This window comes from Dromaius novaehollandiae, chromosome 4, assembly GCF_036370855.1.
Source record: "Dromaius novaehollandiae isolate bDroNov1 chromosome 4, bDroNov1.hap1, whole genome shotgun sequence".
Taxonomy (NCBI): Eukaryota; Metazoa; Chordata; class Aves; order Casuariiformes; family Dromaiidae; genus Dromaius; species Dromaius novaehollandiae.
The window spans coordinates 45,910,678-45,929,570 of NC_088101.1; the positions used below are offsets into that span (position 1 = coordinate 45,910,678).

Consider the following 18,893-nt stretch of genomic DNA (forward strand, 5'->3'; position numbering starts at 1 on the left):
TATAAATATTCTTGTTATATATGAGGGACAGGTATTGGCTACACTTGCAAAATGCTACCTTTCCGAAAAGTAACTCAAACAGTGAATTTTCAGTGTCCTTTTGGCAGAAACTGGGGAATTAGTGGACTGATACTCACTTTTTTGATGAAAAAAGCATTAGGAGAACATAGGTTTTAACATAAAATCTGCATAAAAAAGTATGTGTAATGACAGGGGAAAAAAGCAAAATAGTGCTTTTGACTTCAAGGACACAAAAGTCATTGAATTTTTTAGTTTGTAAAATATGTGAGGCTAAAAATACTATCCTTTCTGATTTGTTAACCGTTTTGTTGCATCCGAAAGGTAATTGTTCTTTAACTATTAGAATATGTGGATGGTAGTACTATTTCAGACTAAAGCTCCATCTTATTTAGTGTTCAGTTTCCAGTAAGAGCTAGTGCCAGATTTTAAATAAATAAACAAATCCTGTATTAGGCAGATATGTCAGCCTGGTAAGTATTAGGCCATAAATCCTGAAGCATGATATCTAACATCCCTTCAGATTTTTTCACTGGTGACTAGATATTTTTCATATTAAAAAAACAAAAACAAATGATTTTTAACTCAGTAAGAGAAATACCACTTTAAATTTAATGTCCACAAGGCTTGCACCTATACTTATTGTGACAGAATACTTTAGAAATACTATTCTTAGTTTAGGAAACATTGACCTAATTCTAATTTGATTTGTGCTAAATTCTTGCCCTCAGTTTCTCTGTGGCAGTGCATTCTGTTATTAAATGTGCTGGAAAAAGTGTTTCTGGAACTTATAAAACTCACTAATCTTCCCTTTTGTGTCTTGTGTTATAATAAGGAAGATAGATAGCAAAAATTCTCTTTATTACTGTTAGTTCTTTATATTCATCTCTTAAGTAAGTCTTACTGCAGCTCAGTTTTGTCCTAAAAATTGTTTTACATCTATCTCTAAATAATCATATGTTTTTCTGATTGTGTAGGAAGTAAGTCTTAAAAAAGTACTAAGTTAAATTACCAGAAGGTGGAGGCTGGGTACAATGCTAAAGGCAGAGACAAACACAGAAGAAGGTTGATCTCATTATAAGGAAAATGGGAGAAACAGAACACAGTTTTAGAGACAGATGAGGCCCCTATAAAAAACTGCTGCAGAACTTTGTAGTTCAGAAGATCTTCCTGCTACAGTGACAAAAAGATCAGAATATTGTGTGTTGTGTTTGCCTCCACAGGAGGAAGAAAAATCCATGCAGAATAGTTTACTTGAAAACCCTAATGAGTTTCTCAAAACTACTCATCTTTCACATCTCTTCACTGGGTCTATTTATGATGTTTTCTGAGAGTCTGATAATGTTAGACTTTAAAGTAGATATTTTGCCTTTTAGTGAAAAGACACTATTATAAAATCTTAAGACAAATAGAATAGGATACATTATTTTTTTTTACAGCAGAAATAGTGTATGCATTCAGTATAGACCTGGGACTGCTTCTCAAGTCTGGCAAGTTGTAATCTGTGTATGCCTAGGTGACAGAGATCATAGCCCAAGATGAAGCTTTTACAGTGGAAAGATAAATGATAAGCAGGGCACTTAAATTACAATACATTATAGTAAAATTACAGTCTGCTGAGATATTAATAGAATTTTCAATTTCCTGATATTTCACTTGTTAAACTATTGACTTCTTAGTAGACATGATGAAGGAAGTGAGGTGCTTTTATATGTTATTAAAAGTGAAATATTGATTGTCCTTACTAATGTTTAAGAAACATTACATTCTTCAGCATATAAAATCAGTACTGTGATACACCTAACTAGCTTGTTTTTCACCCAAAATCTCCTACAAAACAGAATTAGTAAGTTGGTAACAAAATTTGACATATCTGTTTTATTTTGAACTCAGATCCAGTCTTGGTTTGGGAGATGGAGAGGTTCATGGTTAGGAGGATAAACCTTAAAGCATGTAAGCGTATAACAAGTAATGTATTTTAAGTAATGAGATGATGGATCAGCATAATCATGGGGATGACCTGGCAGTGGAAAATTAAATAGAACATTAAAAATAGCTTTTCAAGTATATTTTCTTATTGGAGAAAGACAGGGCCAAGCTCTTACAAAAGATTTTTATATTTGGAAAACTGAAAAAATGTTCTAATTAGCTGGTGAAATAACTGAGTTAAATTTCTGACCTTACTCCTAGGTCAGTGAAGTGTGTGTGTGATGTTAGCTAAAAAGATTATTCCATTTAGATCAGGAAACACAAGCATGGAAGGGTCTAAATTAGGTCACTTCACCTCCAGTTGAGGGACCCTTGTGCAAGACTTACTATGTGCACCATGACTGCCAGGCAGTAAAGGATAACTTAAGTAAATTTTACTTTCCAAGAAGAGTTAAAGCAGTATCTTCTTGCCATTATGAAACAAAATTACAGCAAAAATAGAGCAGATAGCTTGAAAACCTGTGGAAGGAAAAAAGCTTAGTCAGTTAATGGTAGCTCAGCAACACTACCTGACTAACTAGTTTTTCTCCTGGTATCACCTAGCAATGCATGTTGCACTTTATTACTATTTAATGCTGTCTAAAGAGACTTCCAAGTCAGAGATGAGTGGTCAGTTGTGAGCACTACAGAGTATGTGAAGAAACACTGCTTATCATCAGTAGAAATTACTTCCATCAGTTTCTTGGTTATCGTTATAAAATTGTGTGTTAGAATAAGGGCTGCTATCAAAGCCTAATTTTCCAAGGTTATTTATCTGTGTGTGTGTGTATACAGGTTAGGCTACAGGTGGACTAAAATGTGTGGTTAAGCCGAAGAATTTTCAAGAATGTATGAAAACAGTGGTGGAAATTGGTTTTTGTTCTGTTAAGTAAAGGAAATAAGAAATGTACTTTACTCAACTGAATAGTTCTTGGATTATAAGGAACCTTTTGACAAGTACTGCATGATCCCCCCTGTATGCTTATCTTTCTAACTCTTAAAGGTACAATACATAAATAGACAATTGGACACACAGCTGAAATTTTCATCATACTTTATTGTACTGATAAAAACCTTTTTTATACTTAATTTTTGTAGACTAAAATTGTGGTCATTTAAGAGCTTTCGTAAAGGTTCATGATGGTACAAAGTCTACTTCATAACACAATACAAACTTTGGAGAACAATTAGAAAATTTGATTAGAATCGCCAAAGTGTGTGTGTGTATATATATATATACACACACACTATAACATGTTATAACATGTATATCACTGCTTGAAAAAAGCATTTTAAATTGAAAAATACCTGCAGTTACCTAGTTGTGCAATATAGAAAAACAATGATTATTTACTTGACAATAAAACATGTTAAAATGTCAACATATAAAGCTTAAAATTTTCTATGGCAAACCTTGTATTACTAGTATTGGGTATTACTACAAGTTTATTATTGAACATATTTGATAACTCAGAGCTAGTCACTTTTTAACTTAAAAGGCAGTTGATCTGTGTGGAAAGAGTATTGTATACTGTAATTTTTTTTTCCCCGCAGTTAATCACTTTCCTGATCATCCAGATTAGCCATAAGGCTCAGACTGCAGCCAGTTTCTTTTTGTAGTTTTCAGCCAGTTTTTGAAATGCCAACAGAACATTATCATTTGGGTTGTCACACAGTTCACTCAGTGATGTTCTGTTTATTTAAAAAAAAAAAAAGGGCATTTTAAGTGGTTTTAAAGATATATAATATATACTGAATATTAAAAAGCACAAGTTTTTCATACCCTATAGTCTTAATGAGGAGTGAAAAATCCTTGAGGAGGTAGTAAGCATCTCCTTCATTTAACCTAAAAGAGAAAATCCAAATGGATGTGTTATACAATACTGTTTCACCTTTAATAACCCCTGCCACTTAAGTTAGGTGAGTATACAGAATGTATACAGTGGTATCAAACTGTTATACTAGTTCATTACAAGTACTGTAGAATAACTGTAAGCTTAAAATCTACTTAATAATGCTGCAGAGATGCATGTTTCTGTAAGTATACTAAGCCTACCAAAATACTCAAGTCGTATTTGGAAAAGGTCAAATCAACTTAATTTATTAACAGTATTTTGGGAGCATAGTTTCAACTGTTTGAATAACTAAAGCATCCGCATCTAGACTAGAAGACTACAGATTAATCTGCTGGCTAAATTCAGTATGAAATAGCATCAACTATGTTAGCTACCTGTAGATGCTAAGATCCTATATCCTGCAGAGAGGATTCTCCTCATTACTGAAACACAACGTCATAAATTTCAGTTCCTAGTAATTAAACTTACTAAAAATTTGTAATATTCTTACAGTCAATGTTGTACTGAAAATAATTACCATCAATATACTTTGTCCCTTGATAATGTGGCACCAATGCAAAACTGTTACTCTAACTAAAAATGTTGTATAAAATGTGTATTCTTGTGGTTCTTATCAAATTCTTTTTTGAAGAGCTTACAAAAAAAGCAGGTATGATATTGCCCCCTCCTTTGGGGAGCAGTATGAAGTGGTATTTTTTCTAGCCAAACATAAAGGTTGACTAGATTGGGTATGAGCATGAAGGCAAAATAAAGATCCTTGACAGCACAGTTGAGGGAGAGACCTTGTGGCTGAACTTAGTTGAGGTGAGGTTGAGAATAATACAGGTACATGACTGGCTTGATTAGGAAGGACAAACCGGAAGATTTGTAAAGAAAACGAGACATTTAATGTACAAAGTTAGGGAAACCCAGTGAGGGAAATCAAAGGAGAAAGTGATAATGATAAACATGAAACGACAACACTTTGGCAGACTTTAAAAGAGCAAAAAGGACAACAGGGTTGTAAATGGTATAAGCAAAAGAAAGAGAAAAAACTCAAATCTAGTTTTTAGGAAGAAAAAAAAGATCAGAAGAATGATTATAAGTGGCCCAATTAGGAAGGTGAAAGTGTCAAAAAATTTTTGTTTGGAGCTACATCAAGTGCAGGAGTTTGACAGGTTGTTCAAATTTTTTTTATTTAATTATTTAATTAAGGTTTCTCGCAATGAAAATGATTGGGAAAGTCCCTGAAATGAGAAAGCTCAATGTAGTAATAGAGAAGACAGTAACTTATAACAAAGAGATGTTGAAAGCTTGGTAAAATAATAAAGACAAAAACAGATTAAAAATATATTGTGAAGGAAGTAATAATAAATGTCAACAGGCAGGAGAGACTGAAAAAAAAGACTGAAAACTCCAAGTTTGGAAAAGTCAGAGTAGAAGTGATCCAGGAGGAAACAGGAGAGGAAAATTGCATGTACCATAGGCCTAATGATGAAAGTATGATGAGATATGGCAGCAAGTGACCAGCTTGGGGCACCAAGAGTTTTGCGTTTGGGGTTTTTTCTTTTCCTTTTTTTCCCTCTTTTTCTTTTCCTTTTTTTCCCTCCATAGAGAGGGATAATGATATGATTACATTATGAAGACGAGTTGCTACATGACAGGAAAAAAATGGGAAAGTAGGGAAGAAACACTGATTAAAATACAGAATTACTGGCAAGTTTCTCGTTAAAATGTTCAGCTAATAGATATACCATCCTTGAGAATTCTGGAGGGAGAGCAATTTAAAAATAAAACTCCAAGATAGCTAATTATGTACTGTATTGAAAATAATGTTCCTATTTAACTGTATTAAAGAAGGTGGTACTTACCAGTTATCAGTTGTCAATGCAATCAAGGAACCATGCTTATAAAAGTCAAGTGCGTATGCATTGAGTGGCCTCTTCCTTCCTTGATTATCATACTTTTCCAGGTAGAGCAGAGGGCAATTTGTGACATTAATTCTAAGAGAACGCAAGACAGCCTGAAAAAAATACAAATTAACTACTATGTTTTCGCTGATACTTCTACTGTGTCAAGCCTACAACTTCAGACCCATGGCTGAGAAGTTCCTCATCTTTAATCCTGAGCTACTCCAAAAACTTACAAAGTCAATATACGCTTCCCGACATAGAAGATGAGTTTACTAACAAACTGATTTACATATAGTCCAGCTCTAAGATGTTTCCTGAATAAAATAAGGGTTAATAAGGCCATTAGATTTCTCGAGTTTAAGACAGATGAAGATTTTTCCACGTGTACAGATCATGTATTCAGACTAACTCTTGAATGTTCTGAATGTAAGTATTGGCCACCAGCATGGAACAATTTAAAGATGAAGGTGAATTTCAAATTCCATTTTCCTATTACAGAATTGAGTCTTGTGATAACTCCCTAGTGGTACAAAGCCTAGGTAGATGATCACATGAAAATGTATCAGTAAACATACTGATGTTTATTACAGTTAGCACTGAAGTCCTGGTAGGGAAGAAAATTATCAATGTAATAATGGCACAGAATGCTCACTCTTCTAGGCTCCTTAGGACTACTGCCTGATGGATGAAAACCAGTTCCTGAAGTGGAAAAAAACAAACTGGGGATATGGTTTGAAGCTGAAATTTTATAGTAATCTCTAACTCATTTACCTCTCTCAGAGTAAAGAGGACCCAGAAGCCAGGAATGGAGGCCTTTTTCAAGAAAGCAAACTATTTACAGTCTGTTCTTTCCTACATCCATCTATTCTGTCTTTCTTTCATGGTGATTTTTTAGAGAATTTTCTCCTACAGCATGACAGTTGTGCATACTGCCTTCATGTCAGCCAGAGGCAAAAGACTGTAACACAAATCATTTCTATTAAAAGGCAATAAAATTCATCCCTTCTTCCCCCCCCCCAATAACTTACTTGATTAATGTTTGCTGCTTGAAATAAATCATGATCAGTCATTCCAGATAAACATGCAAAAGGTGAGATGGCAGATACATTTTTGTTGCTGTCCATCAAATAAGATGCTAGTTCAGAGCCATGCCAGTCTTTAAAAGTAAAATCTAGAGAGGAAGTTTTAAGTACAGGATAAGCTATCCAGACACAAGCACCCCTTCACCCAAGAATTTTAAAAGTGAGCAATTTTCAGTTTGGTTAGATGACAGAAAATGGAATTACTCTTCCAAACTTAAATCAGTCCTGCTAGACTTGTTCTTAAGAATCCCCAAGCAATTGATTCCAGTATGTAAGAAAGAACTTTCTACTGGTAAGGATAATTACATCTAAAGCTCCTCCCCTGTAATTTAAACTTCTTTCTCCTTGCCTCATCCATAGCCAAAATAGCTAACAATATAAAGTTACTCCAAAAACAAAGCAAATTTTACTATTTGAAGACTTTTTAACCTTCATCTTTTATTCTGTCCTAGGTTAAGGAAGTAATAGTTTTTTTTCAATCTGTATTCACAGACTATATAGCAATACAAATTATTAGAAGTCTAGCTATCTTCTGGTGTCTCAATGTTTTTCTTGAAGTGTGGCACTGCACATACACACACCAATGTTCTAATTGAGGCCTCGTTAGGGCTTAAGTATGCGAAGTCTGCCACATAACAAGCACTCTGCTTTATGCAACCGAGTATAACTTTCAGTTTTTACACCAGAATGGCATTTCAATTGATTTGTGGTCTGCCTACAAGCTCAATCAGAAAAGCCATCTAGTTATTTCTAAAAATTGATTTGTACTTTAATTTGTCTTCACTAAACTGATTTTTTTTTCCTAGAATGTCAGTGATGCTTTTAATCCTTCTGCTGAAACCTTTTCTGTTTTGTGTTACGGTAAGTATGCTGTAGCTACATCCTTTATGCCATTGAATAAAAATAATTCAGTAGTTCGACACTTTTTTTTTTTCCAGCCTTGCCCCAAGGTTGTGTTAAGTATAAAAAGTGTCTTCTACCTCTCGAACTACAGGATACAGGTTAATTTTGCATTTTTTTTCTTTAAATCCAATGGAATGTATTTATTTCTTTCAAAGTGAAACAGCTTCAGCAAAATAGGGAGAATATCCCCAAGCCTGCCTATTACACCATTTATTTAAACAAGCAAGTTCTCCACTCAAGTAGAGGAGAAAATTCGATTTCCATTGCTCACATCCTGGATAAAAGTAACATTAGTAACACTAACAAGGGAGTTAAAGCAACATGAACATGCAGAATTCAGTGCACAGAACTGAACTAGTCTGTCCATGTGCTCATGTACCTTAAAAGCTCTCTTGTGGGACTTTCCTGAAAGTGCAAGGCAGCCTATGCTTTGCTCTCCTAATCTGGACTACTATCATCCTGTGATTTACAGCTCTTTTCCCTAAATTCCCTGAGTCTTCCAGTTAATGTATCAAGGTGTGGACTCTCTCTACTATTAAAATATGCAATCTTAAAATGAATATGAAAAATCCAGAGTTTCACTACAGAGTTGCTAAGACTACAACTATGCAGCACTTTCCAGTGCTCTGTACTTGTATTGGTTGAGAGGAAGTAGTAGTTTGCAGAAACTTGTATGTATTTCTCTTTTAACGAGTATCTCTCTCTTCTTCATTCCACTGGTCCACAATTACCTCAACAAGGCCACGTAATCCTAGAACCTAACTAACTTCTCCGTATGTATAAGGTGGCTTTTCCCTCATTCAACTTAATTGTTCTTTCATATTAGAGGTTACCTGTCAATTCAGCCATCACTGGTCAGTTATAAACAAATCACATTTTCAAACTTAGCTATAATTATAAAAGTAAGAAATGGTAAAAGTAAAAAGTGTAAAAGTGAGTAACAGTAGAAGTCATGTTCATGTCAATGTAAGAACTTAGAACATGCAAGCTACAGCTCAGATGTAGGTTAGTCTCACCTAAGCTAATATTAAATTTGATCGAGGCAAAAGTTAAGGTATTTTTTAATTATTCATTGGACATTTTGATGAGTGACATTGAAAATCAGCATTTGAAACAGTATGAGTTTCATCACTGTACTAATGTAGAAAAAAGAAATAAACATAGTATCTGCTATATTTTAAGTGCTTCCTTACTGTAAAAATAGTATTTTTGAAGGCATAATTTTTTAGAAGGTCTAGGTAAAGGGACAGTGATATACTACATTGGGTTTAGATTTTTCTTCCTGGAAATAGCATGAGATTACGTAGTAGTCAAACACTTTTCGCTCAGTGAAAATCCAGGTTGCTTGTTAATTTTATCGTAATGCTTTTTCATATTGCACTGGTTATTAGGCATTGTTTATTGGCATAAATAACTTAGTTGATTGAACAGCTGGAGCTATGTTCCTCTTCAATTGTTACTTCTATTTAAGGCTGTTCGAATCTTGAAAAACTAACCTTTGTATGACTCTGAAAGCAATTCAACTATGACAGCCATTTCAGAAACTGTAAATGCGGTCATTATCAGAAAAAAGGCTGTTTTTTAAAAAATTACACTTACCATAATTATTTATTTTCCATTTAAAAAGAAATCCCTTTAATTTTATTTTCATTTCCTCTCCAAAATGATAAAAGAGCAACTAAACTGATCTTTTTCCTGTACAGTCCTACCATATACAATATAATCTATCATGCTTACTGTAAAATTAAAGGGAACTAGAAATTGTATCTCCTTACTAGCATGTCTGAATTCACCATTTTTTCTTTACAATATAGCAATTATTCTTTCTTTTTCAATATAACCAATTTCAGAAATGATGAACAGGCATGAATTTTTGCCTGTTCATCAAAACAGGCAAGGTAGGTACCTGTCTTTGACAGTGGAAGTCTGTATTCTTGTTCCATATCAGCCAGCTTGGCAGTTGTTAGAAGAAAATGAGCAAAATTTTTCTCTACTTTGCTGTTGTACTCATATACAGCATCTGCAAAGTCTTCTGGTAGATCTTCTAGAAAGACCTGAAATAACATATATAACAGTTTATCACCTAATTTAGGTAAATTATTTCTCCAAGAGTGTCAGTCCTACATTGGACTTAATATTAATTAATGTTAATGCTCATCCTAGCCATACTGTCCCATTTTTTGAAGAAGTTAGCCCTAAGCCCCTAATGTCATGTACCACAGTGCATGCTCAAATCCTTATAAGGTCATTGGTATGTGTCACAAAATGCTATAGGTCTTTAGACTGAGACAAAATTCTAGTAAAGTGAGAAAAAGAAATAGTTTCTATTTGGGGAAGAGATATTTAAGTTGTATTGCATAAAGAAACACTGTGTAGTCCATACTTTAAAATTTTGAAATATCATGACAGTAAAGTATATAATAATTTGTCATCTTTAAAATATATTTGAATAATCTGACACTTTTCATTTAACCTGAAACTCAACTGATTCTGTAGTTAAATCACGGCCACTTTATCTTAATCCAGTAAGTACCTTCTTCATTATTCTAACTGCTGTTCAACCGTCATGATGCCAGCCTAACCGACAAAATGAAACCAGAAATTCACTGAGGTGGAATGCAATATAAGTTACAGTAAACACCAAATGCTTTCTCTACCTTTGACTGGCAAAATTTGTTTTTAAATTTCGCTGTGCCAGCTGGAAGATACCTTCTCCCAAATAGGTTTGCTAGAATGAGCACCAGTTTTTCCATGACATCTTCTGAAAAATCAGTTGAGCCTATGTCAAAACAGAAAGTATGTAGATAAAGTAAGAGAATTTAAAAAAACGAATTGTTTGCTTAAAGTGCCTCCCATTCAAGAGTTTCCCTGCCAGCTGCCATTGTCATGAGAGAGGTTACGCAAAATAACGTTGGATAAAGATCAAGTCATTACACCCAAAAATCCTCCAGCTAGGTAATTAAGCAAAGCACTCAGGAAGTGTGAGTGCAAACAACTAACCACGTACGAATTGATACTGTCTTATTACATGATCATGTATTATAACTTTTCTTGTTTCAGGTCACAAAATGGACTTTAGTCATGTAATAAGCAGTTAGTACTGTTTTTTGTTAATTTTTTGATATTCAGAGAGTGGTTGTCCATGTTATTTACTACACACCATTCAAATCTTGCTCTGGAGTCAGACTTACTAACTTTTCCAGAGCAAATGGATTTTTCAATGGCATTCTTTTTTTACATCATCAAAATATTTCACAAACAATAAATTTAGGTTCATGATATTAGCATTGCCATAGGTGTGCATTGGCTTTCTCAGACAGAAATATAAGCACATACAGAATGGGGAGACACAGAGGCCAAGGAAACAGGGATGAAGGCTAGGCAAGAAAAAGGCAGCAGCAGGAAGAAAGCACTGAGAAATTTCAGAACATTTCCGACTACAGAGCCTGCCATGGACTACAATTAAAGTGCATGGAATATTATTTTACCTTCTTTAATTGGCTGGCACAGCTTGTGGAATAAGCCTTTCACAAGAAAACCAACTAGGACAAAATTCGAAGGTTCATAACAGTGTAAGTGTGTCACAAGTCCAGCAAATCCTATGGGGTTACCTTCTTGATCCACATAGCCCTATGTTATTTAAAAACAAAAAGACCCCCAGCTTAGCTTTGAAAGATCCAAAGTCTTTTATGAGCCTGTACTTGACAAAAACATAAAATGGTGGCATTCAAAAGAACAGTCTTTCAACCTAATGTGTAGGTACCTCTGCAACTGAGAACTTTTTCCACTGAAAGACAAAAATTTGTCCTTACTGAAGAAAGTCACCAACTATTCAAGTATTTTCATGGAGATCTTCATCTCATCTCCCTGTGCAAAACGCATAAATCTTCACTTCATACTTTTAGTGCCAATTTAGACCATGTTCCATATGAAAAGTGCACAAATCCACCAAGTAAGATTTGATGCAACTTTCATTAAAAAGAAAATAACCCAGATGTTTGATGAGATAAAAAGCACAGCAAATAACGAGCTGTCAAATATGTTGTTGAAGTATGTTTGGATGCTAAAAGCCTATATAGCTTCAAAAGCCAATGGGACAAGCTCATGGAATAAAACTCTATTGAACCCTATAGATGCCAAGACACCTCTCCTAGCAGAGAACATTCTGCATCACAGCTTACTAGAAAGCATGGAGTATCTAGAGATTCATCATTATATTAGTGCCCCTTTTCTTATACTCTTCCCTTGAAAGAGTATTAGAGACAGGATACTAGGTTTATATCCTTGGTTTTGGCCAGTTCTCATGCTAACTGTTAGTTTCTAAAAATGTTACAAATCTCTCCCATACATTGAGTTCAGATTTTTCTGTTCAGTAGGAGTATCAGACTCGTGGTCTCACGCACAAGGTACATCCATCAGAGGGGAGACCCAAATAGGGCTCCTCTTGGGAGCAGGACCAGAAAACCTGGTCACGGATGAGTTGGTGTAATCATATCACTGCTACCTCTTACTGCCTGCAGCCCTGGCTATAAACCAAAACCAGAGCGAGGCGCACAAAGTTGCCAGAACAGTTTCCATCAAATTGAAACTATTGCTATGCAGAGATACACTGCTAGTTTTCAGCCTTTTCAAATAGCTGTTTTCTAAATTTTTATTAGAGGTATAATTTTCTCCCAGCATTTTGGAAATTATATGAATCTTAGAGTGTTTTAAACTGCAATCATTTCACGTGCATGCTTCTTCAAACATAATAGAACACAATTCTTAGTTTCCAATCAATTTGTGATCATAGTTACATAGACCATACCATGAGACTTTCCCTATCAAATTTATTCCACAAAATACACAACTTAAAATTAACCTCAGGCTTAAAGTCCTCTAATTTTATCTGTTTCCTTAAATGTCCACAGAAGCTTGCCTGTTGCTATGGAACATAAACATTTTTAAGAGTACTAGCACACACAGAAGTTCTTAATTTTTTTTGAGAGTCAGTAGGTTTAAGAAAAAAAGACTGTATTTACAGATTACTGCTATCCAGAATGAGTTAAAACATACCTCTTTGATAAGAAACTGCAAGGAAAAGATAAAATAGATTTTTAATAGTTCAGTAAGTCTTTCTTGTTGGAAGGACATCAGTGAATGCTTCAACACTGACAATGCCTGACCAAACAAAAAATAAAAACCCAAGAAATTAGAAACACAAGGGGAAGTCTGTATTGTAATAAACAAAGAAATTTAAGATCCAGTTTTTATGTTTGTTTCATCAGTTAGTTTTCAGAAAAATGCTGCGTGGGGTTGGTTTTGTTTTGTTTTTTTTAATTGAACACCCAACTCATTTTCACAAGCGTTTGTGAAAAGACCATCCTTCGTCTGGCACATGCCAGATTATCTGCATGTTTTAAATTCAGGCTGAGCTATGCAGAGTTAGCTACATGAAGTTCATATACAAATCTACAGGATGAAGAACTTAATATATATTTGCATCATTAAACTAAAACCAGGAAGTTCTAAAATTATTCTGTACACTTTAATATCATTTGTAATATTTTACTACATAAGTTTACCAATTTACTTTATCTCAAACAGCTGATCCCACTTACGTCTGAATTCATTAAGTGTATCCTTTGCTCATCTTTTACATTCTTGAAAATAAACGTCTATATGCTGTTTCTGAATGATTACAGGAGGGGCTCCTTGAACAATTCGTAGTCATGGCCATGGACTGTTTATCTAAATCACTGAATTCAATGTCAAGAATAAGAATCTCTTGATCGCACAGAGCTTATGTTGATTTAAACAACTTCAAGTAATACACAGAATTTTCTCATTGTTTCAGTTGAGGTAGCATTTCACAGCTCCCTCTTCCTGATGCCAACATCTGCTTACACCTGCTTGTCAAATAAAGCTAAAATTTTAAATGTTGCAAGATTTTCTGATTTTCCAAGTGTAATTTAATGCAAATATTAGATACAACAAGAGTTAAAGTAAAAATGCCTTCCTGATATAGCATCCAGTGCATGAAAATTCACAGTACAATGCCATGTAGGAGGAGTACAGCAGGATACACAATTTCACTTGGAGAACGACTGTTTACTTTTGAAATGCATAACTTTCTGCTTGAGATAAAGAGATATCATAATTTAATTAAACTGTTATTAAAAAAAATCCTATACCTTTGCTCTGGCATCTGCTTTGTCATCAGCCTTTGCAGCCAACAGCATGAGTCTCAGTATTAAGGAAATAGTCAGAGGAAACTGGCCTCTCAATTGAGGTACATTGGATTTGATAAGTCTTTCAACCTTGGGCAGTGGGATATCATAAAAGAACACATTTCCAACCATATCTTGTCCACGTCTTCCAGCACGTCCCGACATCTAAGAAGAGGATATTTGTATCAATAATGTTTAAATTATTAAAATTTTAAATAGAATATATCTAAATTGTACATACTGCTACCATCTTTACAACCTTAATAAAATATTTATGCACAGTTTTAAAATAATGTGTGCAAATTGTGCTGTACCTCAAATATAGGTGTTTTACAGTTGTGATTATTCCATTTACTTTTTTAAATACGACCTTCTAAATTTGATATGGGACCTAAAAGTTGGCCTGGATACTTATGTTCTCTCACACCTCTTTTTAACATTTGTATTTCTGCAACATAAATTGTAACTTAGTTTTACGTATATACCAGCTTTGTTTTCAAATTACATTTAGCTCTGAATTTTTTCTGGGTAGACCTGGGGCAAAGGGAGTCTCAATATGAATAAAAAGAAGAGAATATGAATAAAGAGTAGGGGGAAGCTGCCTAAAGGTGCATTCCCTTGCTTGGATCACCCTTTCTTGGTCAGGTCCCTTTTGGGGACTTGCCCCATGTACCCCATGATGTAACAAAGCTGGAATCATATCATATATGTGTAGCACAAGCAGGACAGATAGGTACTTTGCTACTGCACAGGTCCACTGACTCTCTGGCTCTGAGAGCTACCTTCCAGATGGTGGCATCAGCTGCATTCGGTCCATGCGGTCCCGAACCAAAGGCAAACTGGCAGTATTTGGGGAAAATACAGGTTGTTTGAAATGCAGATGAACAGGAAACAGGGACTAATGAAGAGGCAAAAGTCTCTCAGCCTATCCGGCTAACTGTGCCATAATTGAAGACATTCCGCTCAGTTGTGTTTGCAACCTTATCCAGCCAGTACTGTGCTGCACTGCCTGGAGCACCATTTCCAAGAGGGAACCAGCTCAAGCATCCCTATTAATCCAGTCAATAATCTTTCTTTTCCTCATTATATCCCACTACGTGTTCTTAAAGCATATTTTTTATACATTTGTAACAACCTGGCTAAAACAAGAGAACTTCCCTCTCTACTGACCCCCATAATTGAAAGCTGAATCTATGCCTTTAATTCAATTGCAATATTTTCAGTGCTGAAATAGGTCTGTTAACTCTGCCCATTATTTGGAGGCTGCCACTTCTGAAACATTAGTAAAAATAACTTAGCTAAAATTATTGTTGTCACTGAAGAGAACAGCTAAAACTCAGAATATACCCAGAATTGTATGTAAAAGAAAAGACATTTTCTGAATTTGTGTGTGATGATAGGTATATACGTACTATATTTGTAATACAAACAGTAGGTATCCTTTTTCCATACCTGTCTGTAATTTAGGGCATCTAAAAAGACAGAATCTTCAGCAAAGACAACAGATTTACAAGGCATGTTGATTCCTAAAGCGAGTGTTCCAGTAGCTGTGACTACCTATAAAAATATCAAACATTAGTACATCTACTAGATAAGACATTATCCAATTTAAAATTATTTGTAACATCCCACTCAGATCAACAGGAATTTTAGTATTATTTTTCATACAGATAAACTTTAATCTGATGGATTTAACAGAGGTATGAACATACCTGAATTTCACTGTTTAAATGTAGTTATTGTATGCATATAAACATTTACAAACTTGCATATATTGAAAGTTTATACCATATCTTTTTATGAAACACAAATGGAAATAATATTGAGTGAAGAGAGAAGGAAATATCATAGTCCTACAGAGTTCATTTCACTAGAACGCATTTAGTTGCGATATGCTAACCTGGAGGATAATAATTTCTACATAGAAATTAAGCTTTTACAGCTACCAATTCATTTACTTGATTTCATTAATTTGGAAACCTTCATGTCAACATTTAAAAAATGAGCATGACAAATCCAAATGCGATATATTTTACCACTGGTGAAAGATACACTATAATTTTTCATTAAATATGTGGAAAAATTAAAATTTTTTAAAACAAACAAAAACTATCCATAAACTGATCCTCATTCACCAACCTTGATATAACCCAACCTGAAGAGCATCTCCACTACTTGTCTCTCCCTGAAGGCCATAGAACCATGATGATATCCAATACCCCTCAGTGCCAGCACTGTCTGCTCATAACCTCTTCTCGAAAATTTAACTCGATCAAAGATCTTCCTCAAAGTCTACAAACAAAAACAAATGTTAAGTATTAATCACAAGTTTTGCCAGTGAAAATAGAAAATGTCTTACCTGATAAAGTTCCAAATATGACAGAGAAATACAGTTGTTTCTAAAATTCAGTGAACTTGAAGTACCAAGTAAATAACTGGATTGGTCCCAACAGTAGCTTCAGTATGATCACAAATCCTAGCTCTTCAGTACACTTCTATTACTATCAGGTATTTTCCCCCATTCTCTGCCACACATGCCATTACATCAGTCCCGATTGTCAAATCCATCATTCAACTGATTGCAATTAGGAATGGCAAGTGCGTGTTCATGATTTTCCCACGCCAATCGTGACCTCATGATATGTACTGCATGCCACTATCTCAGAACAAATTCCTAAGTAGCCTATGTGAAACTGATATTCTTTTGCTCTCAGCTGTCATCCCTGCTCTGCACCACCATCTCATCTCATTGCACAGTAAGCTTCTCTTTCCCATCCTCAGAAATACAACTGAGTTAAGCTACTTCAGGATTTCCTGAATTTCACCCTTCAGGTAAGTGCCATCTACTCCAAATCCAAAGTACTTGTTCACTGTCTCTACCTATTCACAACTGTGGAAAGCAATGTTTCTTTGAAGCTAGCTGATAGCAGTGCAAAAATGTCATTGGGATCCCAAGTTCCCAGGATAGCAATCATGAGAGTTTTCAGGCTTGGACCCAATACACAGAATTTTCCTGTCTTTCAGAAGACAAAGCACAATGTGCAGTGAGAAAGCATTATCAAGACCCTTCATCAAAATTTTGAGCATTTTTTTCTCTGAATTAAGAAGTATATATCATAATTATTTTTTAATTAGAAAAAAGCTACGTAAGAGACAGCTATATGAACCACAGTCATTTCTCAGAAACTCTGGACTAGAGGGGACCTCCTGGATCAAGGCCCAGTCACCCACTATTGCTGGCAATCATATCATATAAATATCTTTCAAATTATTCCTTAACAATTTGTATACAAGTATATACTTTCACTTTGCTGATGGACATCTCTAAACTTTAAGAGTCTAGGTATTTTCTCGGCTTCTTTCCTCAGGGAGGGCAGAAACATATTGAAGAGCAAGGAAAACGTTACTATCTGATGACTAGGAGTTTTAGGGTCTAAAGTAATTTCTTATTCGTTATTTTTCAAGATACTAAGGGCTCGAAAAGTTTTAGATAAGTACCCAAAGATGCCATGTAGCCACACTGATGACTCACTCAGAAAAACATCAGTCTGACATTCAAATTAACAGGTAACAGAACTGCATCGCTGACAGTTCAGGGAAGCGAGCTCATTACCTCATGTATCCCATGACTCCTACCACAGGGACAAGTCAACAACTTTTTTTTAGCAGAATGAAAGTACTGGGTACATCTTAAAAATAAAGTCATCTAAGATTGACTGATACCTGGAGTTAAATTTAGATAGAAATATTTGGAATGTTTCATGAAGTCAAAACATACTGTTATGAAGTACAATTGAATCATACATTGCATATGTTTTATGTATTTATGCACAAACTTATATATTTTAGACATACAAAACCAAAAACTTGTTAAAATTATCAGTGAATTACTTACATCTTCATCCACAGCCTTAAAATTAGCATAAGTACATGCAGAAGGGATCACAGTAAGCTCCTGAAGTCTTTTCTGTAAGCGTTTTTTTTCAGCCAAAACAAGCATTACACTTTCAACTTCACTGGGACTCAGTTTTTTGATATCACTGTATAAAATACACAACTAAAATTACTATTTCTGTAATTAACATATATTTCTCAATTTTAAAACATTATTTTGGTTCTAAAAGATGCAGATTCATTCCCTGTTAAACTCTAGGCTCAAAGATATAGGTACATATGTTAATGTAATTTTCTTTCTAATGTTAACCACTTCCAGCAAATAACTCTGGGTGAAATAGAGAGGAAGATTTATGATGATATATAAAAATGAAGGAAGATAAAGACAACATGTAGAAGTACCTTAATTTTGCAAATTAGTAAGGTGAAAATAATTCTATAGTAGAAGAACTCAACATAAAAGAAAAATGAGAAATGTGATGGATTTACTGCCAATGATGACATGGACTATAAGGATTTAGGGCAGCATTTGAAGAAGAGAGGATAGGGAAAACTATTTACAGCCAGATTCATGAAGACACTTCAATGTCTACATATATGTCTAAGTTGCTACTGGATTTTTCAAAGTTCTCATCTACTACTATTGAAGTTAATTAAGTTCATTCTTTTGTGATATTATGACCAAAGAATGCACTGTAAATTGTCATGATCAGAAGTGCAAAAAATGTGGTACTTAGTATTCCTGACAATCCTGGCAACTATAACTATATTTAATTGGCAAATGCCTTTAAAAATCTAGACCCAATAATCACAAACCCAAGAAAAGTTCAAGGTTAAAGGGGAAATAAATTTAAGCAAAGGGTACAAATCTAGGCAAAAGGCTGATATTTTCGAAGAGCATCTCATCAGTCAGATGAACCCACACTTCAGAGATCCACCACTATAACCAGCCATGGTGAAGCTAAGCTAAGAAAATGTTCTCCCACAGTGGCTGCCTCCAGGACCAGGCTCAGATGCTACGCTGTTTTTAAGTCACTGCGTGTTTAGAAAAAAGTTACAGTCTGGAGAAAG

The 18,893-nt window shown here is 34.7% G+C and overlaps 1 protein-coding gene across 2 annotated transcripts in view; it reads right to left on the reverse strand.

Moving 5' to 3' along the window:
- Positions 1-3,551: 3,551 nt before the first annotated feature.
- LOC112997051 (probable ATP-dependent RNA helicase DDX60) overlaps positions 3,552-18,893 on the reverse strand; it is a 49,335-nt gene continuing 33,993 nt past the window's right edge. Inside the window, exons 27-38 of one of the 2 annotated variants that reach the window (XM_026122872.2) lie at positions 17,824-17,968; positions 16,068-16,220; positions 15,381-15,485; positions 13,893-14,093; positions 12,775-12,879; positions 11,208-11,349; positions 10,377-10,498; positions 9,626-9,773; positions 6,763-6,905; positions 5,693-5,844; positions 3,770-3,832; positions 3,552-3,678 (exon numbers count right to left, since the gene is read on the reverse strand). In XM_026122872.2, the coding sequence (XP_025978657.2) occupies positions 3,579-3,678; positions 3,770-3,832; positions 5,693-5,844; positions 6,763-6,905; positions 9,626-9,773; positions 10,377-10,498; positions 11,208-11,349; positions 12,775-12,879; positions 13,893-14,093; positions 15,381-15,485; positions 16,068-16,220; positions 17,824-17,968 (1,579 nt within the window). In that variant the 3' untranslated portion in view covers positions 3,552-3,578. The other variant, XM_064510939.1, reaches the window with a different exon arrangement.